At 36.7% G+C, this 27338-nt stretch overlaps 1 protein-coding gene across 1 annotated transcript; it reads left to right on the top strand.

Moving 5' to 3' along the window:
• Positions 1-4802: 4802 nt before the first annotated feature.
• apoba (apolipoprotein Ba) lies at positions 4803-26795 on the top strand. Its single transcript, XM_058399512.1, has 29 exons — positions 4803-4930; positions 5728-5781; positions 6260-6372; positions 6599-6744; positions 6863-7010; positions 7166-7318; positions 7412-7536; positions 8444-8532; positions 9246-9693; positions 9840-9954; positions 10135-10278; positions 10421-10626; positions 10908-11112; positions 11210-11389; positions 11477-11692; positions 11802-11969; positions 12192-12397; positions 13342-13521; positions 14372-14502; positions 14656-14866; positions 15104-15276; positions 15366-15541; positions 15979-16100; positions 16220-16593; positions 16807-24330; positions 24440-24551; positions 24827-24856; positions 24993-25176; positions 25386-26795. Exons 1-29 carry the CDS (start codon positions 4876-4878, stop codon positions 26604-26606), a joined length of 13209 nt encoding a protein of 4402 aa, XP_058255495.1. The 5' UTR covers positions 4803-4875; the 3' UTR covers positions 26607-26795.
• Positions 26796-27338: the final 543 nt, after the last annotated feature.

The raw sequence follows: 27338 nt of genomic DNA, 5'->3' as shown, positions 1-27338 counted from the left end.
CATGCGCAATGCAGCGCAGCTTATAAACACAAAAAGACGATACAGAAATAAACATGGGGAATTTTGGTATTTGGGATGAATAAGAGCATAGACTCTGAGCCATTCCCAAACTGGGATGTCTGCCTTTACATGCCCATGAATTTAATATGGAGTTGGCCCGCCCTGTGCAGTTATAACAATTCAGTTCAATTCAATTCAATTCAATTTATTTTGTATAGCGCCTTTTACAATGAACATTGTCTCAAAGCAGCTTTACAAAAGAAAGAAACAGAGAAAGGGGAGGGGGAAAAAATGAAAATAAAATATAAAAAAATAACTAAATATCTAGAAATAAGAATAAGTTATTAAATTTAATTATTAAACTATTTTATCCCTATTTTATCCTTAATGAGCAAGCCTGTGGCGACGATGGCAAGGCAAAACTCCCTAGGATGGCCTTTCACAAGGTTTTGGAGTGTGTTTATGGGAACTGACCATTCCACTAGAAGTGCATTTGTGAGGTCAGGCACTGATGGCGGATGAGAAGACCTGGCTCACAGTCTCCGCTGTAATTCATCCCAAAGGTGTTCTATCTAGTTGAGGTCAGGACTCTGTGAAGTTCCTCGCTCATCCATGGCTTGGAAGAGGAAGGGGTTATCCCCAAACTGTTCCTACAAAGTTGGGAGCATGAAATTGTCCAAAATGTCTTGGTATGGTGAAGGATTAAGAGTGCACAATGCAGTGCAGCTTATAAACAGACAAAAGGTGATACAGAAATAAACATGGGGAATTTTGACATTGGGGCAATATCTAGTAAACCTTAATTTTTTATTTTGGCCTTCATTATAATAATAATGACATAATTAATCTGTCACGCATGTTAAACATCTGTTAGACATAATTAAAAGATAGCTAAAAGGTGTTTGTTTGTTTGTTTTTACATGATTTCCAAATAGAAACCTGGCCTTTGCCAGTTACAGCAGGCTGCACTGTTAAACATTTCACTGCTTTAGCAGTGTATGTATTTTTGTAGTTTTATGTATTTCTGCATAATCTCCTTCTTAATAGGTGTACAATGCCCTCATGCCCTCATGATGATATTTATCTGGAAACTGAAGAGACCAAATTATCGGTTTCTCTAGTTTCATAACTAGCATAAAAGCATAAAGGGACAACTGGTCAAAATAACAAAAAATGTGTCGTTTTTTTGTCCTCGAATAATGCAAAGAAAACAAGCTCATATTCATTTCTAAACAACACAATACTAATATTTTAACTTTGAAAAAGTTTCAAAATCAATATTCGGTAGAATAACCCTGATTTTCAATTATAGCTTTCATGCATCTTGGCATTATGCCATTCCTGGCTAAACTGTGACCATGCGTCTTCCTCTTGATGAGGTTTTCAGGTCTGGAGATTGGGCCGGCTATGACAGAGTCATGATGTGGTGGTCCTGCATGCACACGTTGGTTGACCTGGCTGTGTGCCATGGAGCATTGTTCTGCAAAAAAAACAATCCTCAGAGTTGGGGAAGCAAGTTTTCTTCCAGGACAATCTTGCATGTGGCTCGATTCATGCTCTCTTCACAAAGACCAACGTGTGCTCAATTTCAGCCTTGCTGAAGCACCTCACCAATCCTCCACCAAATTTCACAATTAGCTTGTAGGCCTCTTCTGTCTAACTGTTAGAAGGCCAGGTGTTGTATGGTGATGACAACAGTGGCTTTTATACTTTTCCTCAATATATAAGATTTTTTCAAACCACTTGGAGACTATCACGCCATTTCTGAACTGCCGTTTCATCTGTCAGCTTTCAGCAGGAAGGAATTAGTGCTAAGTCAATAATGAACTCAGAAACTACACTGACCTACTAGTTCCTCAAGACCTCTTGGTTGCTGTTGCAGAAAGGACATCAACAGTTACATTATTTACTTTACAGTCCCTTCTGAGCCTTTCTTACCTGGTCAGTATATATATATATATATATATATATATATATATATATATTTATGTGTGTGTACATGTACATGTGTGTATATGATGCAATTAGGGTGAATTTTCCAGCCAAAAACCTTTTTTTGGCCAAAAAATTCATGTCTGATCTTGACCAAATTTGTGCTGTGTGTTGGGGGTTCAAGACTAACACTGTGGTTCAATTCATTTCTTTCTATTATGATCTACAGTACATCTCAATCCCTAACACACGTGAATTTGGTGAAAATCTTATTCAGGTAAAATTATCTGACAAAAACACTTAAGCTGACCGATTTTAAGTGTTTTTCAGGTGGTGCTAGGACACGACAAGGCAGACCCAAGAGCTTTGCCACACTTTGGCCACTGTCTCACAGCCACACACGCTCTTGCTTTCCTTGCTTTCCACGCGGCGGTGCTGAAACGCTGCTGTCCTTTCAGCACCAATGCAATGTTGAGCGATATTATGCTGCTAGGTGCGCACGCTGCCCTCACAGGGCCCCCCCTTAGCTCCGAACCTACTTTTACCTAGTGCTGTGCCCACAGGGAGTAGCTACAGGCCACATCCACATGCAAGCCTTTGTGTAAGGTGGGAGTGTGGAGGCTGCAGTCAGTTAGCTAGGGTTTGTTGGCCCGAGCCGGTGTGGGTGGGTCTGGTTCGGTGGGCATGGGCTCGTCGACGGGTCCTGAGGCATCCGGGAAGTGGATTCTTCGGGGCCAGCATGGGCCAGGCCTCATGGTCCCACCTTTCTCCCCTGACAATTTCCAGGGTTGCCAGTGTACATTCAGTGGTGTTGAGCATTTCTCAGGTGCTCTGGTTTCCCCGTAGGCCAAAGGCATTGCACTCTTCAGACAGCAGAGCTCTCAGAAATTGGTCCATCACTGTTACCATTTATTTTCAATAAGAGATGACAACTTCTATTGATATGAGCAACAATGACTTGGTGCAGCAACTACCAATGGGAGTGAAGACAGCAGAACCCAGGTGATTGGTGGCACACACTGCTTCTTCTTCATCTGGCATATATACACTCCTGAACTTTCTATCAGTGGGAACTGATAGCAACTGATTTCCAATGCTAGCTGCTCTACCCACTGATAAACGTTATTACTATAGCAACCAGTATTGGGAACACCTACAGGGCATTTTATATATAGCAGCTGGCAACTTGCAACAAAACAACTGCTGTAAGTGTGAACATAGCATGAGAGGAGTGTCAGATTTTAGATTTATTGTTGCTTGATCACACCCTCTAAGCTCTGTGATAAGATTGATTCTCACCCTGATTATCTGAACTTAGTAGTTCTCATTCTCAGTAGAGAGCAGGATCAGAATTTGAGTGATTTGTATCCTCAGTAAAACATTTTTGAGTGCGTTCTGTTGTCTGGTAGGAAACAATTATGAATGTTCAAAATGACACTGATGAGCACTCCAATAGCTTAGAAGGAAACAGCTCTGATGGTCCAGAATATAAGGAAATAGAACAGAAGCTTATATATGTAATCGTGTTTCTGCGATTAAAGACCACCAGGTTATCCGGGCCACCAGGCTGCCATGGTTAGCTCAGGGTAATGGTCACAGTGTGATGATTTGCTGTTTGTACTGTGCAAGAAAACAAGCACACAGAAAGAAAAAAAAAATGGCACATATTTCCCTGACAGCTATCTAAAGAAGACACTTGGGGTTACAGTAAAATTGTTCGATCACACACTGAAAACAAAGATATAATATATTGCATAAAATAGAAAATATTTGTCCAGAAAATCATTACAGTATGTATGATTTACTTATTGTTAAGGAAGTTAAACATAATATTAAGATAAACTATTGTAATTTGTATCTCTGAGATTGCTCTCTGTAGAACAGATAACTGTCAGGGCATTGATATTTCAGCAGGTCAATTCTGTATTCTAGCATGCAAATGTGCATGTTAGCATGTTTTATCACCTTTTACAACAGACCAAAGTTTGGATTTAGTCAGAGGTAATCTGGGCAAAGTTCAGGACATTGTACAGATATGTTCCATATTATGTATGAGACATGAGTTTAGTTTGTGACAAAGGTGAAACTATGAGTCTTACAATGGAGAACTAACCAGAAATTACCAGCCTAGCTCATTAAGATATAGTATATTAGCTGTTATTGTAGTGTGTTTTATTTTTCTTTAACTATCACATAGTTTTAAAATGTCAACCAATAAAAACAGCTAGACCCATACACATTTTCTGCTGGATTTTCCTGTTCATAAATGCAGAATGTATGCATCTGTTAGGCCTCTGTGCTGTAAACCTTGATGCTTATTGGATTGTTTCATCATTTCATTATGCCTTATTATATTAAATCATCCACTACGCATTAACCTTTTTCCTGTTTCCATCACATTTTCCTGACAATGGCCTGCCATAATAGATATACCAATTATATAATTTTGCTTTGCATAAACAATATGCAGGGTATATGATATTTAGATAAAACATCCTGTTTATGTTTGCTATTCCTTTGTAAACACACACTCTTTTCTCCCACTCATGTTGATTAATTATTGGTTTGTTTCTTTTAATATCACATCCCATATCTAGTAGTTGAAAGATGAACTACAATAGCTAATTATAAATGGCTAAAATTTTAATATTCTTTTTTATTCTTGGACTCAAATGTATACACATCTCTGCTCTAAGACTATAAATTGTAACTTAAATTTTTTTTTATCAAAAACATTAATTGTTCATTCTCATAACCTGGGATGATAGAAGACTTTGGCTCTATATAGATACCAGTGTAATGTTTGTGATCTGATTGGAGGGGAGGGTGAAGGGTAGGACAGGCATATAAAAACTCACTGTTTGTTTGGGAGTCAGACACAGTTAGGTGAGCGTTGGACAAGAAAAAAAGAAGAGCAACGACGTGAGCTTTTTGGTGTCCATCATGGGAGACACTAAGCTCTGTCTGTTTCTTCTTCTCAGCACTTATGTCTTGGCTGGTAAGATTCACATTAATTTTTATTTTTTTTTAGTGAATCGAATTTAGCTTTATGTAATATTTATGTAATATTTACATAATATGTAATATTAAATGATGTGACTGGATGAAGGTGACTTAATGTTAGAAAATGTATTATTTAAAAATGTGTTATCTTGTTAATTAATTTTATATATGGTTAACTACATTTATTATTGGATAATATATTGTTGAAAAGTAATGCAGCTTTTTGAAGTAATATTTAGATTTATTTATTTATTTATTCATTCATTCATTCATTTATTTAACAATCTCATGGGTGGAACAGTAAAGAAAATTAGTTTTATTGAAAAAAAAAACCCAATAGTTTTTTGTATATGACAATACATGCTTACAACTTCGCACTGTTTTGATTTTAAGTTTCAAATTGTTCTGATTTTATTTATCATTGCTTTTAACCTTCATCTGTTAAATATCATATGTACATAAAGTATGTATGTTAGTGTAATCTATACATTTATAAATGGTATAAATGTAATTGTTTTCCATGTATGCTTATAAATATTTAGATACCTTGAATTTCTAATGATTGCATACCTATATAACATTATTTCAGAATTATTTGTGATTTCCTTACTCACATCCCTGCTCCATATTTGCTCTTTTCCCTTAGTAGGAGTTTAGAGCTGTGTTGTACTTTTAGCTAATCAAATTATAAATGTAGTCTAACTGGATGACAGTAAGAAGAATTTAATTCACCATCTAAACTATTTTTGAATGGACTATTCCCATTTAATTATTATATATATCCTTGTCCAGAGTCAAGCTCTCAAGTGATTGATGAAGCGGCAAGAGAAGAATCAATATGCCCATGTAAGTTATCCACTAATATTATGTTAATGTGTGCTCAAATGCTGTCCTACATTTAACCACTCAGGGTTTGGCTTTTCAGTTTGGACTGATTTGTTACACGGAAAAGATATCGACTCTAAACCTTTGTACTCTGTTGTTTATGAGTGTAGCGTATTGATGAACATGTTGACTCACAGATGTGCCACTCTGTCAGGGAACAGTTCAAAGTTCTTGGGTCAAACTGCCGATATGGAACTGTCGATGAAAAAGTTCAAAACAACCACTAAACACATCATGGGAAATGATTCAAATGAATAAAATGACTGACTTTAGAAGATGAAACATGATCTCTGTACATAAAACTTACATTGTGCTACTGTATCTTCTTGATCAACAGCTAATAAGAAGAATAATAAGAATAATAAAAATAATAAGAATAGTAATAATGTACAAACAATTTACTTGACTTTATTTATTTGCCATTATTTTTGATGTCTAGTGGCAACACGATTTAGGAACTTCAGAAAATATGTTTACCAGTACACAGCTGAGAGCACAAATGGAGTGCCTGGAACAACTGACACCAAGAACGGGCCCAGAATATCTTGTAAGGTATGAAAACGATATAATATACAGTATGGAACCTATAATTTTACAAACATTTTGTACAAACATTGCAAACACTGAAAAAAAGATAGAATTTATAGTAGATAAACCTTTAATTTTAGAAACAATTATGTATCATGGCATTGTAATGTATCATGGAGTTGGTATTGTTAGCATCTGATCTCTTCATTGGACTGGCAATTCTCCATTTTTCTCCTGTTTCCTCATCTAGGTAGAACTTGAGGTTCCTCAGACATGCAAATTTGTCCTTCGAACCACTGAGTGTGCCTTGAGTGAAGTGACTGTCATCGATGCTCAGGGCCAGCCAGTCTACACATCAGCTCCAGGATCCGAGGCCTTCAAGGCAGCCATGGAGAGGTGAATGCAATCAGTATAAGGCTTCAAACAACACTGAAAAATAATGACCAAATAGAGTTAAGAAGCATGTATTCTTACTAATGTGAACTGATTACTAATTAGAGTCTGGTGTATTTAGGAGCCCCTTAAGTTTTGTGGTGGAGCAGGTGGTCAAAGTTTCCATCTATCCTGCAAAGGATGAACCTGAGAAGATAGTGAACATAAAGAAAGGAATCATCTCTGCTCTCTTAGTGCCTGTCATGGAGCAGGAGCACAACAACATAATGGTAAGATTGTTTTAGAGTTTATTTGGAGCTCTGTATTTATTTATCATGCTCATCTGAGGGAGATGATGATGGTCAGTGCTGTAATGCTTATGTTAGCGTGTGGTCATTAGTGTGCCATTACGTCGTGAATGTCTCACTATTCTTTTGTTTTAAAGGCTACCATACATGGTAGGTGCCCTACTGACCTCGCTGTCAACAAAAGGAACGATATAGACACTGATGTCACTGTGGTCAGGGATTTATCAACATGCAGTCACTTTTATCCTCACAACCTCCCCACCAGTCCTCTGTCCCTTCTACGTGACCTGGTAAGATAGAAATTTAATGATGGTTTAAACATTTCTAATCAGAGTTGTAGGTTTTATTAATGTATATGTTGCTCAACGACATTTTTGTTACAGAATGGACTTTTCAGCAAGTTCATCACTAGCACTCAAACCTGCAACTATCAGTTTGACAACAGGAAAAAGCACATGACAGAGGCCCAATGCACTGAGAAACACCTTTTCATTCCATTCTCTCAAGAGTGAGTAATACATGCTAGTACATCCTCACAAACAATTTAAGACTGTACTATTTTTATATCTCTAGTTATATTCTCTAGTTTATATTTACAGTATTTGGCAAATTACCTTATCCAGAGCAATTTACATTTATACAACTAAACAATTAAGGGTTAGGGACCTTGCTCAGGGGCCCAGAAATGGCAGGCTGGTAGACCAGGGATTGAACTCAGAACCTTCTGAGTTGTAGACCAATGCCTTAACCACTAAGTTACTACATCTAAGCTAGGCACAACTGGTTGTGCCTACATTTTCGGACATTTTAACTAAAACATGCAGTCACCTGCCTTGGAACCACTTCAGTTGAAGAGTATAGGAGTAATACAAACAATGCAGTACTGTATGTGTCTGTCAGTTAGAAAATATTGTGGTTACTATAAATGGACTAAATACTGGTCTAAATTCTGCTTCACCCCATGTAACTAAAATAGAATTAATTGTCATTTTATGTCATGAACCTACACAAAATAAACCAAAGGTTGAACTAATTCCACTCTATTATTATGCAGATGTAGCTTCTAACATTAAAATATGTGCAATTTAAAAATTAAACTTAAACTTTAAAGTTTAAATTAAAGACAGAGAAAGCCTAACTGAGACATGTCTCTGGTCAAACTCTGTATTCTCTCTGAGCAACTTAGATTTATTTAAGCTCATTTTAAAATTTACTCCTTACCTTTTTTTTATTTAATGTATATGTTCCTTTTTACTTACTCTTTCTTGTATTTCAATAATATTTTCTTAGTGTATTTATACTATATTTTATTTTTATGTTTCTTATCACACATTAAACTTTATTCAATCACTGAATAAGAAAAGCATCATATTTAATTTAAGAAAACTTCAGGCTAATTCTAGTTGTTTCTTCAGGGATCAGTACGGTATTTCTTCTGAGGTGAAACAGAGCCTGGTTCTGCAAGAGTCAGTGAAGATTAACAACAGATATTTCAACACAGATGGTATGTAACTTCAATGCAACAAGTCTCAGTATATCACATAATTACTCCGCTACAGATGGGGGACAGTTTAAAGGGAAAAAACACCTTAGTTTAAAGAAATAACCTTTTCAGGTTATGGTTTTGTGTCCAGGTGTCCCCCTCAAACTTTCCCCTCTGAGACCCAGACCATAGTTTTTCGAGTATTTATGCATTTTTTGGCATATCTTTGCATTCCATTGTTAAATTCGCCATATTTATTCACACCCCACCTGCAGTTTGAGTACTTCTGCTTTAGAGGGAAGAAAATCAGCAAATCAGAACAAAGTTAATTTAACGAAACACCTCTATCTGCTATTAAAACATTTCTACCTCGAAAGGCGGGATGTCACAGAATGACACACTAAATAACTGTAATAAGTGACCCTCACAGTCACCACATCTCAACCAAACTGAACACCAGTGGGATATTTTTGATTAGCATGCTAGACAGCACTCTCCAACACTATTATGAATTTTTAAGGGATTATGTTTTGGTGGAATGGTGCTCTATCCCAAAGTATATCCAAGTATAGTTCCATAGACTGGTGGTGTCCATCTTAGTAATTTGTCACACGTCTGTATATCTATACTATTAGACTATATTGTCTTTCTGGTAGATTGTAAAGTATGTATTAAGTAAAACAACAACTTCTTTTTTAAAAGAGCAGGGTTCCTCTCTTTTCTTTTTTGACCAGGCACTCCTGAGAAAGCACTTTTCCAAGAAGACGTAGAAGACACATCTTTTATCCAGACCAAAGAGGACATTGTTTCCTTGATGAAAACCCTCAATGACTTGCCTCACTCAGGAAGAAACCAGGAGAGGGCACGTCTATTCCATAAACTTGTTTCACAGATCCGTGGAATGAAGAACGAGACCTTGTCTTTGGCTGTTGAGGAGATGGTTGAGATTTCCAAATGGCTGACCTGGCAGGCTCTGCTCCAGTGTGGAACCAGTGAATGCACCAGTGCCATTCTGCAGGTCCTCAGACATATCAATGAACCAGCTTGGGAAGTAGATGCCATAATGTACGCTTTGAGTCTTCTGCCACAAGCCAGTCCACAGCATCTTAGAGACATGCTTAGCATGGCCCAACACCGCCAGAGCAAGCCCATCATGTATGCCCTTGCAAACACAGTGAAAAAGTAAGTGGTTTTTTTCCCTCTTATTTCTTTTTTTATCTTCCATTTTCCTCAGGCTTATTTAACATACATACCTGTAATTTAAAGTACTATGTAAAATTCTATTACTTTCTTAATGAATATGTTTTAAATGTGTGTGTCTTTTATAGATTCTCTAAAAATGAGGCAACTAATGTTCCTGAAGTGAAAGAGGTAGCAGATTTCATGGAGTTTATGCTGGGTGACTGCACAGGAGATGAGGACAAAACCTTTCTCACACTGAGGGTACAAAAAATTTCTCTCTTTTGTCTTCTCTTTAAATGAATATCTTACCAATAAGATTCATATCTTAGCATAATTAGATTTTAGATAATCATAGATAAGTTTGAAATTGATTATTAAATACATTTTCTAACATATATTGTCATTGAGGATTACTGAGAATAAACAGGGATTGTTTTGCAGGTCATTGGTGTCATGGGAAAATACATGGAAGACTTTCCATCTGTAAAATCCACTCTCTTAGGTTGTATGCGTCAGCAGGATGCTTCTTTGTCAGTACAAAAATCAGCCATCCATGCTTTTAGACTGATGGAACTCGACCCTGATGTAAGTCAAATCTGTAAACAGAAACAGTAATTCAACTGTTTCATTAACTTTTACATTGTTGTTTCATTTCCATAATATTCGTATTCCATCATTTTTTAAGTGTCTTTGTTTTATTGTTTATTTTTTACATCGGCACTTCCAGGTGACTAGCGCCCTATTGCAGCAGTACCAGGACAATGAAGCACCTTCCCAGAAACGTATAGCTGCATATTTAATGTTGATGAGGAACACAGATGTAGTAGAGGAGGTGTTGAAGACACTAAAAGATGAGAAGGATCTGCAGGTCAAGAGCTTTGTTGTGTCTCACATCACCAACCTTTTGGACACTGAAGATCCAAATCTCCAGAGGTATGTTTGACAAGCTGATATATCTTATCATAATATATAATCTCATATTTTACACAGTCAGGTTTTACATTACTACAATTACAGTAATATATTTTCTAGTATATTTTAATATTCCAGGTTGGTAGGTTGGTATGAGGTGTTGCTAAAAATTCTTTCTTGTTCTTGTATTCTTCAGGTTAAATGTTGACATTTTAATGTTTGTATATTTAGGCAATTATGTTAAATAAGTGTCCACAAAACGCTGGTCTGTATTCACACTGTAATCTCTTCATGTGATACAGAGCAAAGGATTCCATTGAAAAAGCCTTGGAGAATGATAAGGACTTATCTCCTATGGATTTCACAAAGTTTTCTCAGAATTACAAGATTAATGTTCCATGGACTGGCTCTGTAGAGAGCAATGTCATCTTTAACTCTGCTAGTTATATGCCCAGAGAAGTCACACTGGCAACCACCCTTGATACTTTCAACTTGGAGTTACTAGAGGTATTTTATTAAACAGTTGATGTCAAATATTATTGAACAAGCTTAATGCCCTTAATTAAACACCTTCCTGTTTTGTTTTGATTTTGTTTTTTTCCAGATTGGTCTGGAGGGTGAAGGTTTAGAGCCAACCATTGAGGCCCTGTTTGGTGAAAATGGATTCTTTCCTGATACAATCTCCAAGGCTATGTACTGGGCAAATGACCAGGTTCCACCCCAAGTCAGCAAGGTTCTGGAGAAATACGTTGCTCCTTTAAAAGGCAACAGAATGAAGAGAGAGGTATACTAGGAATAAGAAACATATTTTATAGTGGAATTTGTTATATGAACATTTTAAAATAGATTTTACAGACCAGTGTCTCCACAGATCTCCCGGAACATTTTGGAGCAAATTCAGGACAACTTCAAAAATTTCAGAGAAGGCCTCAAATCCCTTAAAGAGAACAAAGATGCACCTAAAGCCATGGCCTATCTCCAGTTTATGGGAACAGAACTGGGATACATGAAGACAAGTGAACTGAGTGGCATTCTTGAAAATATGATGAAATACACAAATATTTTCTTCAGCGATATTTTGTCACAAGTATGTACACTTAGATTACTGAAAATCCCATACCACTACACCACATGATACACTAAGTTTTTCCAAATATCATCCAAAATCTAACTTTAAACCTGTATAATATCTGCAGGCTCTGCAGAGACTGTTATCTGCAACAGACAATGAGGTTTATGGCCATTATATGTTCCTGGATGAAGCATTTACCCTACCCACGGGTTCTGGATTCCCTCTGAAGTTCTCTTTGGCTGGAATTTTTGCCCCTGGTGCAAATGGAGGCCTGAAATTTAAACGTGGCATGGTAACCTTTTCAACATTTAATTTAAAGACTACATTTCTTAGTAGTTGGCTGTTAAGCAGTTAATGTACTTCCTTTGATTAATTCTACTGTGTATATAATGATGACACTAGACAAAGGCAAATTATATAGTTGAGTATTACTTCATTTGGTATTTGGGAAAATATGGGTGTACACAAAATGGAGCAAACTATTAATTGCAACATTTTACCTCATTATTGACAGCAACAACTCGTGTTCAAGCCATCAATGGGAGTGGAGTTTGTTACCCAGATGGGCATCTATTTCCCAGAATTTGTAGATGCTGGTATTAGAATGCACACAAATATATACCATGAGAGTGCTCTGGACTCTAAAATTACAATGGGTGCCAACCAAGTCAAGCTTTCCATCCCTGTGGCAAAGGAGAATACCCAACTGCTAAGCATCAGGTAGGATAAAAACAAAAATATGAAATATTTTCAATAGTGGCATTTGCTTTCCCAACAACATGCTTTCTTTTGATGATTCATGGTGCAATATGAAGAAGGCACATACACATGAATTCAGTGATGCAGATTTACTACTCAAAAATACTGTACCTTAACACCAGATAGTGTTAGCAGATAAATTTTCAAACCCAGATGGTCGTTTCTTGAATAAAGAGGGAACACCTTTAGGAAGCTAAAAAAAACATTAAATTACACTCAAAATTACTAACAACTTAATGATAACCACAGTGCAAAAGTCTAGGGAAAACACAGCCAGGCTTGTTATAGTACATCAACTACAATTATAGGCTCCAGAATTATTGGCACCCTTGAGTAAGGAAGGTAATGAAAAAATGCCTTTGTGGTTAATGTCGTTGATTTAGTCTCACAAAAAAAAAAAATTCAGGGTAAGATTAAGATAACTGACCACAGATTGTTTTTCTTAACCTTTTATTTGGGGGCCTGTATTTCTGTAGATGAATGTATATGATATTTAGCGGAATCATACCGTATATGCAACAGTACTATCCCAGCAATAATGTTGCTAAAATCATACTGGGTGGCTTTTGAAAATGAACTACTGTTAAAATAGTGTCAAGCTCAAATATTTAAGATTACTACTAGGTTAGCAAATCCATCTGTAAAGCCTTTGGAAGATGGTATGCTAGAAATAGAGATGGCTGTTACTGCTTTACAGCTGAATGCTTCTGCCACGGCCAGTCTAAAGAATGTGAACGTCCTTGTTCTATCTGTGCTGTACAGTTACGACATATGATTAGCATAAATTATGAATAATAACACGAAGATGTTGTTTACAGTGCATCAGATTAAATAACGTTAATAATTTTTCACTTGAACATTTTGTGTTGAATTTATTATGTTCACATTGTGTCCGTTAAAAACAGCAATGAGCTCTTCTCAATCACTTCCACAATGGTCAAGAAAGTGTCTCCTAATGAGGAAGACAAAACTGCCTCCACACAATGCAGCTCCATCTTCCCTGGAATGAAGTACTGTACCATACTTAACTACTACAATGCCAACTCTGCCCATTCTCCCTACTACCCCCTAACTGGAGAAAGTAGGTAAGTCGGCTGTCAGCATCACATACCTTGTACCTGCAGTTTGTGTTTGTGTTGTGCCTTCACAGTGTCTCCGATCTAACACACACACACACACACTGCAATTATAATTTCACATCAAATATAATACTGACGTAATTACTGGGGTTACTATTTCTGCATTGTTTTTATCAGGACACTTATTTTTCCATTCTTTGCATCACACACAAGTGTCCTTGGTTCATTAAGGCTTATAAAACTTTGGCTGTTGCTTAGAATTGCTCAGCATTTCTATTAATCTATGGTTTCAAATTAATGATTGTTTCAATAAATCTATATCAATAAACTTGTCCTCAAATAAATAAATATTACCTCTCTTAGCATTTTTAATAAAGTAAATCTACCCCAATGTCTTTTGGTGCAAAGTGAAATCATACAGGCTTCATAACAATGGTGTACAAGTACAAGATTTATCAGTAATACTTGTTAGCAATTTGCTTTTCTGTACAGTTTCAGTGCTATACAGTTATCCATTGCAGCTGAAAGAGAATTTCAATTACATTAATTTGGCAATTAAATGTTGATTAAAATGACCACTATTTATTTACTGGTTGCATTCTGACTATCTGATCATGTCTATATATGTGGGTTTAAGTGTAATAGAAAAGCTCAGCAACATATGCTTTGTCTCTGATTAATATCACTGATTCTATTTTTAAATGAGTTTTTGTTAATATCATTGCCAAATTAGAAACAGGACAAAAGAATCGTAACAAAATATGCTTGGATTTATTTTGATTTCACCAAGTATCACCTATGTGGAGAAAACACTGGCTTGCTAATAAGTTTCTGTGAATTAACCCTTTTCTCCTAGGTTTGCAATGGAGCTTCAGCCCACTGGGGATGTAACAGAATACACTGCAACTGTCTCTTATGAAGTCCTGAAGGAGGGCAAGGAAGGTCGCCATAAAGTTAACTCACTCGTTATTTCTCTTAAGGCAGAGGGTAAGTCATCTAAGATGCTATTTTTGCTAGTTTTTGCAAGTGATCATCAGCTAATGATTAAACACTTCATGATTTGGGATTCATCATGAGAGCAATTAATAAACCATATTGTTTGTATACTAAAATAACACCTAAATTCAATTTCTCTTTTAGGCACCACACCTACAGTAGCTACAGCCACTTTCAAATATAACCATAACAAGAAAATCTTCACCAGCGAGCTTCAAATACCAGACTTTGATGTTGATGCTGGTATTAAACTGGCAGTCACGGATAACACTGGAAAAGGGAAAAAGATGCATGGTATTACATTTGATGTAAGCAACAGAAAGAATCTCCTGCTGTCCTTGGTGGGACGTGCCAGGTACAGTGTTGGCTACTATCATTCCAAATTGCACTAATATATCTAAAGGATACTTTTGTACTTATAAAGAATTATGTTGCTTTAGCTCTGAGTATAATATGATCAGCTGATTTTTAAATTAAATATGATCACTACATAATAATAATAATAATTCCATTAATAGTTCTATTTGATAAAATTGTTACTATGAGTCAGGGTGACACATTAATGGATGTGAATTTGTGTGTCTATGAGCAGACTGGAGTCTATGAAAGATGGTATGCTAGAACTAGAGATGGCTGTTCCTGCTCTAAAATTGGATGCCTCAGCCAGTGCCAGTCTAAAAAAAGTGAATGGCCTTGTTTTACAACTTGAAACGGCTTTTAACGTCCTGGAAGCTTCATCGCTGCAGAAGGCCATTCTTAGATACGGTACCACTAATACCTTTTTCTGTTTCTAACCTGTAACAAGTGTAGGACATATTTTTGATGCATTGTGTATGATGCGCTGTGTTTTGCAGATGAGAACAAGATTGAGCTGGAGATGAAGTCAGACGTCAATTCTGATGTTACAAAACTCATCCCAGACATTGAAAACTACCAAAACAAGCTACAGATTCTAGTTGATGAAATCCTTGATCAAAAGGTGGCCAAAACTGATATGAAACTTCGACATATTGTTTCCAAAATGATAGAAGTAAGTGGTTTAAAACTAAAAATATAAACTTTAAAACTATATTTCTAACTTAAGATGTGGTGACCTGATTAGATATTTGAAATTAGGAACTCAGCCATTTTAGAACCAAGGAATGTGTGATTCTCTTTCTTGAATACTTTTGACAGTTGAAATGTTCATCTTAATTATTAGAAAAATATATATTATTGATATATTACTGTTATGTATTTATATTTATTTATTATTATTTACTATTATGTATTGTTAAGTATTATATATTTGGACTTAAAAAATATTTTCCATTTTCTTCTTATTTCTTTTTATAATTAATCTATATATATATGTATATATATATATATATATATATATATATATATATATATATATATATATATATATATATTGTACTGTTATATATATATTGTACTGTTATATATATTATTTTTCTCTATCTTTAGGCAGGAACCATTTGGCTTGACAAATTTGGAGGAGACATTCCATATGTGAACAATCTAAGAAGCAAGAGATATATCCCAGAACTCAGTCTGCCCTCTATACCAGAAAAATTATATTTCAATTCGTGAGTCTTTTATTATTTTATTATGCCACAAAAATTCAGACAGATCCCAAATATTTGGTAATTGAATATAACATGAACTCTTTTCAACCTTCTAACTTGAAGTATTTCTGTTTTTATAGTGATGCACTCTTCCGGTATCAGTTCAACAAGGACAAAGTATTCATCTCTGTGCCACTACCTCTTGGTGGGAGAACCTCTGCAGAGTTATACATCCCCTCTGTGTTACCACTCCCCGCTATTGATGTGCCATTCCTTGGGATAAATGTGCCTAAAAATAATTACAGACTCCCCTCCTTCACAATCCCTCTGAGTCTGGACTTCTCAGTGCCCTTTATTGGCATAGGAGAGGTTTCTGCTAAAATAAACAGCAACTTCTATGACTGGGAAGGCTCATTCCAAGGAGGAAATTATACTGACGATGTTCCCAGCTACATCGCTAAATACAAAGTTATGGCCACCAGTCCTGTGACACTGCTTTCATATAAAGTTGAAGGTAGACTTAATTAAAAATCTGCCAGATTTATATATTTTATAATACTCGTTTAGTAGAGTTTATAATAGATTGGTGTCTTTTCCTTATATTATATATATAAGAACAAATATTATCAGCAATTCCCAGACAAACAATGTGTTAATTTGCTGTGTATATCTTAAATAATTAGAATATCAATTAAAATCTTCCTTCTTTTTCCTTTTCTTTATAAAGGTACAGCTCTGGTTTCTGGCACTTTTGATGACAACTTTAAGTACCTTGTAAATGGCTCACTAAACCACAGATTCCTTGATGCCAGCTTTAGTGTCTTTGAAGGCATATATGATGTGGGAAAAGCCAAGGCAATCTACAAGCTTCAAGCAACAAGCCCATGTGGACTAGAAACCTCCCTGTATTATTCTGCTCAGTCAGCTGCAAATGATCAAGAGTTAAGTGCAAATGGAAACATTGATGGAGTCTTCAAAATGGGACCCCTGTATGCCAACACCACATATACCCAATCCTTCACCATAGATCTCATCAAAGGTGAAGGAATAGGAGAGTCTGTCTTGAGATTTGACACCTCGGTCATCCAGGGTCAAACTGTGACCAAGGGAGCATATCGCAATAATGAGTTATCCATTTTGTCCACAACAAGCACACATCAGGACAATTGGAAGCATATAGCTGAAGTGAAGTACAAAGATGGCCAGTTGTCATTGAAATCAGATGGTCGTGTTACAGCGCTGGACAAAACACTTCGCATTCAGACTGACCTACATATGTCAAACGAAGAAACCAGCTTCAAATTTGAGACTAATGCTAATGATGCAGCAAATCGAGCATACTCCATGCTCATGGGATCTCTCAATGACAGAGGTCTTGAAGTGAACTTGGATGGGTCTGTAAACTTTGAAAATACCCATGGAACACACAAAGGTACACTTACATTTGGAGTAAATGGCTTGGCCACAAGTTGTACAACAACCCTTCAGTGTAGCTCAATGACATTTGAGAATGTCTTAAATGCTGGAATTGATGGAACCAATGGTGCTTCCATGTCACTTATGACTAAAGCATTAGGTCTGGACAATACAGTTGAGTTCAATGCAATGGGCAAGATCTCTAAGACTGAAGTAAAGTTTAACAGCATTTTTAAAGGCAATGTGTTTGAGGGGGATGCGAGAAACACAATGAATTTGGCTCTGAATGAGCAGGGGCTGACTGTCTCCAACACTATGACAGGCACCCTACAGAATATGAAGACTGAAAGCACTCATACCCTGACTGTAACTCTATGGACCCTGGCATTCCGCTCCATAACAAACAGTTTAATCTGTGATGGAGCATCATACAACCATGACATCAAGGTTGACATGAGACCTTTTATTACATCTCTGCAATCAAGTGGTAAAGTTGAGATTTTTGACATCTCCTTCAGCAATGACGGCTTTCTAAAGTTGGAGCCATTTAAGTTAGAGGCAACTGGAAGCATTACTGGCAAATATAAAGAGGATACTATTAAGACCACTTGTGCAATCAATTATTCAGACTTGAGTGGTTCAGTAAAATGTGACTCAACTGGAGACATTCTGGAATCCAAAATTAGCCAGAATGTTGAACTGGAATTTGCTGGATTGTCCTCTGTGTTTAAAAGTGAGACCAACTTAAATTCCAAAGCTTTGCGCCTTGAGAATGTCATCCGTACAATGGCACTGCCATTTAGCTTGACTGTTGATGGCATTTTGAATATGGATGGTTCAGTGAATTGGTATGGTAAGCACACTGGGCAACTCTATAGTAAGTTCCTCTTAAAAGCAGAACCTCTTGCCATTGCTAAGTCCCATGACTGGAGAGCCTCATCCACACATGTGTTACCAAATGGGAATTCAGCAGAAACTCACATTGAAAACAAATTCGATGGTTTGTTAATACCCAATGAGCAGTCTATTTTATGGAAATTCAAGTCTAAGTTAAATAATCATGCATACAATCAAGACGTCAGTATTTACAACAAAGAAGCAGATATGGGAGTTGAGCTCTCCAGTGTGCTTCACACAAATCTTTTGTCTGGAGAATCAAGTGACAATTCATTGGACACCCAGGAATTCAGCATCTCTGGCTTCCTTAAATATGACAAAAACAGCGACTGTCACATAATTGATTTGCCCTTTATTGAGAGCCTTCCTGTTGCCTTGGAGAGAATGAAAACCAATATGGTGAATATTCTTGAATCCCTTCAGCAGTACCTCAATGGTTTGGATATCAATGATTTGGTCAGACAATTTAGAGAGAACTTGGAAAAAGTTCCACAAAATGTTCGCTACTTCATGGAGGAACTTGATCTAGAGAACAAATTAAATATGGCTAAAGATAAGGTCATTTCTTTAGCACAAGACTATGCTATTACATTGGATGGGTTAGAAGCATCAATGGAGAAGCTTAGGATTGCTTCAGAAAAAGCCATAATTGATTTTGCTACCAAAATAAGAGACATTAAGGCCCAGATAAAAGAGATTATAGAAAGCAGATCATGGACAAAAATTCTGGAAACGATTGGCAAAGAACTCAAAACCTTCGACGAAAGATACAGCATTACTAGTACAATCCTAAATGTCATTAATGCCTTCGAAGATGTAATTAGCCAGATTGATCTCCAAAAGTTGCAGGACAACAGCATGATTTGGTTAAAAAACCTGGATGCTAAATATGATATTAGAGCAGGTCTTCAAACTACACTGAGCAAGCTGAAGCATGCAATAGAGGCCTTTGACATTATGAAGTTTGTTCAGGATGCGATAAACTATATCAGCTCATCTGATTTGGAGCAGTATGTGAGTCAGCTGTCTGATCATATCCCAACTGAAGACATTGAAAATGTGATTGAGTCCATAAAGGACATCATTGTCAACTGGATTGAGGAATATGAACTCTTGGAAAAAATCAATTATGTTTACTCAAAAATAGGTGAGCTGTTTCAGAGATATGAAATTGAAAAGAAGATGGAAATCTTCATAGACCAAGCAACTCTTCTTATCCAGCAGTACAAAATCCACAAGACCATTGAGGCAATGGTAGAGACTTTAAAGTCTATTCCATTTGAATACTTTTCAGACAAGATAATGGAGCTCCTTAATGCCATTGTGAGTGAACTGAAATTAGTTGACATCAAGAAAAACATCGATGAATTAAATAGCTATATCCAAATTCTTATTAGGAATCTCAAGACTTTTGATTACAATGAATTTGTCAATGAAGCCAATGAGAATATCAGCAAAGCCATAAATTATATCAATGAACAAATAATACTCTATGAAATTCCACAGAAAATAGAGGCATCCAGGGACTTTCTAAGAGAGATGCATGCCTCTACTGTCAGGTATTTGGAGCAATTGAAAACCACTAAGATAGCTGAGCTTTATAGGATGATTAAGGGTGTAATAGACAAAACCACTTACAAAGATATTAAACTGAAGATCCAGGATACCATTGAAGATATGAGAAATAGAATCCATGACATGGACGTAAAACATGAAATCAGTGTTTACTTGGAAAGAGCAAGTGAGTCCTACAAAAACATGCTTGCCTATATCTCATCACAACTGCACAACTTGATTGAGGTTATACGCAAGGTATCTGGCGAGCAAGAAGTTCTTACTCAGATTCAACAAGCTGGGGAAGAAGCTCTCAGTTTTCTCAAAACAGCAAAAATTGAAATACTGGATTTTACAATTCCATTCACTACATTTGAAGTTCCTGCTTTCACCATAAATCTGCACAGCCTTCAAGATATTAACATTCCATCTGAGATAACAATACCTGGATTCATGGTTATGGATTATGTGTATGTTGCACCTATCTCCATTAACTTTGAGAAAATTAAACAGATGATAATTGACTTCATTGACCAAATCAGAGAGCTTGAAATTCCAGAACTGGATCCTGAGGCCACATTTGGTGAATTAAGGGCACTTTATTGGTATTACCTGCCTGATTTTACTTTCTCAGAGATCCAACTTGTAGAGTTGAAGTTCCCAGAAGTACACATAGCAAAATTAAATCTGGAGAATTTTGAGATCACCATGTTGCCTATTCCTGAAGTCAAGCTGCCTCTTATCTCACTAGAACCATGTGTACCTGCTTTTGGAAAACTGTATGGAGCATTCCAATTCAAATCCCCACACTACACAGTAATGACAGAGGCAGCAATTCAAAATACAACAACTACAAGCTTAGGACCGCAGTTCCAAGCTACTCTAACTTCAAAGGTAGATTCAACTCTGAATATTCTTGGTTACTCTTTGGAGGCAATGCTTCAAATTGAAGCCCCTAACATGAAGAAACTGGTGATTAGTGAGACCATAAAAGCCAGCCACATGGCTTTTACTGTCAGTCATGAAGGTTCACTTATTTTCAGCAGCCCTTCAGCTGAGGCAGCAGCAAAGACAAATGTTAAGGTTACAACCCAAATATACAAAGCGGATATTACAAACAATGTAGGAGTCTTCCTAAAGAATGGAATATCTGTGAATATGAACACAAGCTACAACCATGACCTAAGCATCCCCTCTATGAAAATCTCAAGTCAGGCCACAGTTAGCAAAAATGCTGAGGCTCAATTTGAATCTGGAACCATCTCTGTGACTTGCAAAAATGTAGGAAATGGAAAATGGTCAATCGAGGACTATTCTGACGAAGGTATCCACAAGAGCAATCTGGAATTTAAGGTCAATGCAGGTACTGCAAAGCTAACCTTTGATGGTGAGACCAACAGCAAAATACTGAAAGCAAAGCAATCAGTCAATGCTGAATCTGTCATCCTGAGTCATATCATCATTGATGTCAGTGCAGAGACAGAGACTCCCTTCATGAAGACAAGTGTGATGAAACTGACAGGGAAAGTACAAATGGAGGGTCTCAGAATTGAACTTACCACCTCACACAATGCAGAACTGACTGGAAAAGTAAGTGGAACCCTATCAAATTCTTGTGAATTTTTGGCCCAACCATTTGAGATCACTCTTGACTGCAAAAATAAAGGAAACTCTAAAATAGTCTTGCCCCTTAAACTCAATGGAAAGATTGATCTCCAGCAAGATTATAAGATGATTTTGAATTCTGGAAAACAGCATGTAAGTTGGGTGGGTCTAGCTAGATTTAACCAGTACAAATACAACCACAAATTCATTTTAGAAAATGGCGATAATGATGCAGGACTTTACGTATCAATGGATGGTGAAGCTAATCTTGACTTTTTGACTGTCCCACTAACTATTCCAGAGATGGCATTGCCATTCTTTGAGGCTAAAACACCTATGATCAAAGACTTTTCTTTGTGGGAGGATTTTGGCCTGAAAAATCTACTAACCATACCTCGTCAATCATTTAATCTTGATTTTAAGCTCCAGTATCAAAAAAACATGGACAAACACAATTTTAATTTAAATCTTAAACCCATCTATGAATTCATTAAAGAAAATGCTCAAATCTTAGATGTGCACTTTGAACTTGGACGGGACAAAATCTTTGAAGCCTTAACAAATTCTTATAACCAAGCCAGGACCCAGTTTGAAAAATTCAATATTGATACATCCATACAGCCCCCAAGGCATTTTACTGTCCCTGGATACACTGTACCTCTGTTAAATATTGAAGTATCAGCCTTTAGAGCTGAGCTACCTGCAGTCAGTTATTTCATCCCCAAAGAGCTTAGCACACCTAGTTTCAAAGTTCCTATGATGGGTTTTTCAGTGCCCTCCTATACCCTTGTACTTCCATCTCTAGAATTGCCAGTCTTGCATGTTCCTGAGACCCTAAGAGAGCTGACACTACCAACATTCACATTACCAGATATTCAGAACATCATGATACCCGCTCTAGGAAATCTGACCTATGACTTCTCATTCAAGTCACCAGTGATTACTGTGAATTCTAATGGCGGCTTCTACAACCAGTCTGACATTGTGGTCAAATTGGGAGCAACTTCCACCTCTGTGTTTGAGTTCCTGAAGGGCAAACTTGATGCCACAACCAGCATCACTAGGAAGAGGTGTCTGAAAGTAGCTACAACTCTGACACTTGAGCACAAAAATGCAGCATACAGTCATGACAGCAGTGTCAGTCTCACCAAGAGGAGTATCGAGTCTTCCCTAGCAAATGTTCTCAAAATCGACTTGCCTGTTTTTACAATGGAATTAAATCAGCAACTTCGTGGGAATACCAAGACCAAGCCTAATCTTGCCTCAAACATGAAGGTTGAATACACTTACACTCTCCCAGCATTCAAAAGTGAAGGGAAAGGAGACATACAGCATGATGTTTTGCTTGATGCGTTCTCATCCTATTTCTCTGTGGAGAATTCTTTGAGGGGAAAGACAGATGGAACGATAATGGAAAAGGGACATTTTTCAGAATCTTTTCACAATGACGCAATAATATACCTAAATTCCAATGGTCTACGTTTCACTTTAAAAACAGGTTTAACCTCTGATGCTGATTACAAGAAGGCTAAAATCTGGAATGTGGACATGACTGAGAACCTAGAACTTGAAGCTTCTCTTAGACGCATTTATGCCACATTGAATTATACAAATAATAATGAGGTGAATGTTGCTTCTTTTTCAACCAATGGAAAGCACTCTGCAAAGGGAACTTTCGAGTTTGTTCCACTGACAACCCTGTCTGCTAGTCTAAATGCTGATATATCACAGCCGTCTAATCTTGGTCTTGCAAATTTAATGGAGAATGTGGAAATATCTGTCACCTCAGCTAAACAGAAGTTCATTTGGAGCAGCAAGGAACAGCTAGCATCACTGAAACATTCCAGTGATTTCCTGCTATCAAACGATGAATCTGAGATACGTATGGAAATTGCCGAATCTGTTGAAGGTCATCTTGCATTTTTGAAGTCTATCAAACTGCCTATTTATCAGAAAACTATATGGGATGTGATGAAATTTGATGAGACCACCAGCCCAGAAAAACTGCAGTTCCTTAATGTTGCTACTCATGTGGTATATACCAAGAGTATGGATGGAGTACTGTTTTCACTGCCTGCAAAAGTATTGGAAAATGGAGTCATTTTTAATATTCCAAAAACCACACTAATGCTACCCAACTGGATGAAGCAAATTTCACAAATGATAAGAGAAATAGATCAGCGAATTGAAAATGTTGACATGATTGATTCTGTTTCTATCCCACCTGTAATCACTGTTCCAACTTTCAGCATGCCTCTCACGACTCTTCAGGTGCCATCCTTTACCTTAGATCTACAAAACCTGAAAATTCCAGATTCTATAAGCACGGATACTTTTGATATAACTTTGCCAGGACTACCAAAGGTCAAAGTTCCCAGCTTTGAAATTGACACAAAATACATGAAGGACAAAATGGCTTTCCTGCTTTTAAAGTTACCTCAATATGAAGTCACAATCTCATCATTTACCCTCCCTAAATCTATCACAATTGGTGAATACACAATCAGCCTGGATGACCCTATTAAAGCTATATGTAATTTTGAGATGCCAGCTATAACAATCCCAGAACAGAAGATTGAGATCCCAGAGATATCACTCAACTTACCTGTTAGTGTATTTATTCCATCATTTGGTGCCCTCTCCACTTCGGTGAAAGTTTCCTCTCCAATTTACAACAATACATGGACTGAAAAACTAGAGAACAAGGAACCAGGCTTTCTTTACACACTGAAGTCCTCATGCACATCCACCATGACCTTCTTAGGATATGACCTGGAAGGTAATGATTGTTCGATTTAAGCAACATGCTTTGACTTATGCAGTGAACAATTTTGAAATAAGTATTATGCCAGTGATATTAAATACTATCCTCCACATTCTTTATTCAGCTGTTGCCAGTGTTTCATTGGATAATGGAGCTCTGAGTATGGATGGAAAATGCACCTTCTCCCACAATGATTTAAAAGTGAACTTGAAGCATGATCTCCATCAGAATCTGAGGTGTGTATGTGGGAAATGCTGCATGCTTATCATTTTAAATTGTCAACTCTTCTAGAAACTTCTAGGCATTCTCTTTCAAGACCACTTAATAACTGGAAGAGATTTGAAAGGGGACGTTCTTGAATTTCTTTAAACTTTTTGAAAACATTACATAAACATTGTAAAGTGATTACTACTTGCTATGAATATGGTCTTCAATATTGGTGAAAACTAAGTGAGTCATTTACTAAAACTACATCATTTCTCATTTTGATGCTAATTTTTGTCCCTTGCAGAATTAAACGTGAGGAGCCTTCTGCCTCAAGGTAACTGTGCATAATTATTATTATATCCCACTGAACTTTATGGTTAATTCTGTGTTATGGCTTACTTCTGAAAACAATTGTCAGAATCAGTATCAGAAAATAGTTCAAATCACTCAATGCTGACTGTATTTCACAGGCCCCCAAAACATACACTGGACATTGATGTAACAAGCCAAACCTTTGCTGATGTGAAATTCCGCTATGCCTCCTACAATAATGGTATCACGTCTTCAGTATCCCATCCAGCTGGCTTTGTTGGATTTCAGTTAACAAGGAAGACACCATCTCAATACAATGTAAAACTCTTCACCAGATCCTTGGTAAGAAAGTTGTTTCATTTGCGTAATATGTTGTTGTTTAGGATTGGCCTATCATTTTGATTTGGTTAGATGACAGAGACCCTAATTACATCAAGGGTTGAAGTAACAAAATTTCTACAATATAAAAACCTTAATCTAAAAGATGAAATCAGGGAAGCTTAGTGATAAGATTGTTGTAATAAAAATATCTTCTTTCTTTGTTCATGCAGTCATCTCCTGACAAGGACACTGACCTGCTGAGTTTCAAGGCTACTCTTAAGAACTCTGAAAGGCTGAATCTTCAAACTAGCTGGCAGCTTAATGGGTTCTTTGACATGGTGAATGACATTAAAGCCAAGCTGCCTGATATGACAGCAGCTCTTTATGAATTTGTCAACAAATATCATAAAGCTCATTTTGGCATTGACCTTAATCGTGCTTCTACAAGGCTTAAGAATGCCATAGCTAACAATATTGACAAAGCTTACAGTAACATCCCCAAGGCATTTGATGCACTTCAGAATTCAGTGGAGTACCTGAGCCAGCAGAGTCAAGAAATGCTAAAGAGAACAATGAAGAGCATGCCAGAGATCAGCTTCCAGGATTTGATCTCCCAGGCTTCTAATAACATCAAAAAACTACTTCAGCATTATGAGTCCAATGTCAGGATCATACTGGATGCCGTAATGAAGTTCCTGAGTGAGACCAAGTTTCACTTGCCAGGTTTGGAAGAGAAGTTCACTGGTCAAGAGTTGTACTACAAGATGAGACGGTCTGTTTCACAGGCAGTCAAGAGAGCTGCAAGTAGATTTAACAGCCTTATGGAGACTATAGCTGATACCATTGCAAGCTTTGTTAATGAAATTAACTTCAGTCTTCCTTCTACAAATGTAGTTGTTAATGGTAAAGAGATTTTGAGAAACCTAAAGTCTGCTGCGAAGTCCACACAGGATCTGATTATTAAAGCAATGAAGAAATGGGAAGGTCTGAAGCTAGAGAACCTGCTGCAGAACATAAGTGACTTTGTAAAACTTTGCATTCAGAAAACAGGCGATTTTATTACCTCTTTACAGGCAGAGAAACTAGATGAGCTTTCTAATAATCTCAAGGGAATCTACACTGAGGCCAGCAATACACCAGCAATGCAGGAACTTGCAAGGCAGATTCAAGGGGCAAAAGCAAACGCAGCAGAGTACAAAGACAAAGCACAGTTGAAGTTCCAGGAAGTCTACAATAAGATTTCCATAGAGAATTTTAACTCAGAGATTAGTGAATCAATTTCAGTGTTAGAGAAGCACCTTAGAGCTAACATTGAAAATATTATTGAATATTCAAAGAATGCTTCACAGTACACACAGCCATACATAAAGATAACCAGCAAAAAGGCAGATGTGGATATTCCTCTGCCTTTCTACTGGAATTCTTTCAGTGAATGGCCAAGCATGACTTGAATGTTCAGATTTGGAATTCTTTTTCATTTTTTCTTTTTTTCATTTTTTGTAAAAGTTTAAATGGGTTTTAAAAAATCCTCCATGTGTGTTACGGTTATAGAAAATTATGTTTGTGTGTTTGTGTATAATTTGTTAATATGTTGTATTACGTTCAAACAAAAGATAACGATTAAAGTCTTCTTTGCATAAGGGTGACTTTTGTTTCTTTGTTGTTTGAATATCATTTTTATTACAGTAAGCACTCTAAAACAACTAGTGTGCAGTTTGTAAATATTGTATTAAAATTAATCTCACAGCTAAATTAGAATCCAATTTTATTTTAAATAATAATAATAATAATTTTTAAGGAGCCATTGAACTGATTCGAGTGCCATAACATAGTTTCTATCTATATATACTTGTTGGAAGAAGAAAATAATATAGTTCAATTAAATAGGAATTGTTTCAATATCAGCACTCAAGTTCCTTTGGAAGAACATAAGCCATAAGAGGAGTGGCACTGTACTTTTAAGCCAAGGCTTTTTTCTTCTTCTTTTATCATCTGTTGGAAAAGAAATTAAAAGTGACAAGTACTACTACACCACAGGAAACACCGGCCCATGTAAGCGTATGTTAGGTATTATTGAAATATTAAACTTTTTGCATAGGACTAAACACAAGCTAGGAAGATGGATGAGTTACAAGAAATCAAGAGAAAGAGTCAAGACATATAAACATATAAAAACAATGTAT

The sequence above is a fragment of the Hemibagrus wyckioides genome, linkage group LG09, assembly GCF_019097595.1.
Source record: "Hemibagrus wyckioides isolate EC202008001 linkage group LG09, SWU_Hwy_1.0, whole genome shotgun sequence".
Classification (NCBI taxonomy): Eukaryota; Metazoa; Chordata; class Actinopteri; order Siluriformes; family Bagridae; genus Hemibagrus; species Hemibagrus wyckioides.
The sequence above is the reverse complement of the archived record's forward strand: the minus strand, read 5'-3'. Positions and strand labels throughout refer to the sequence as shown.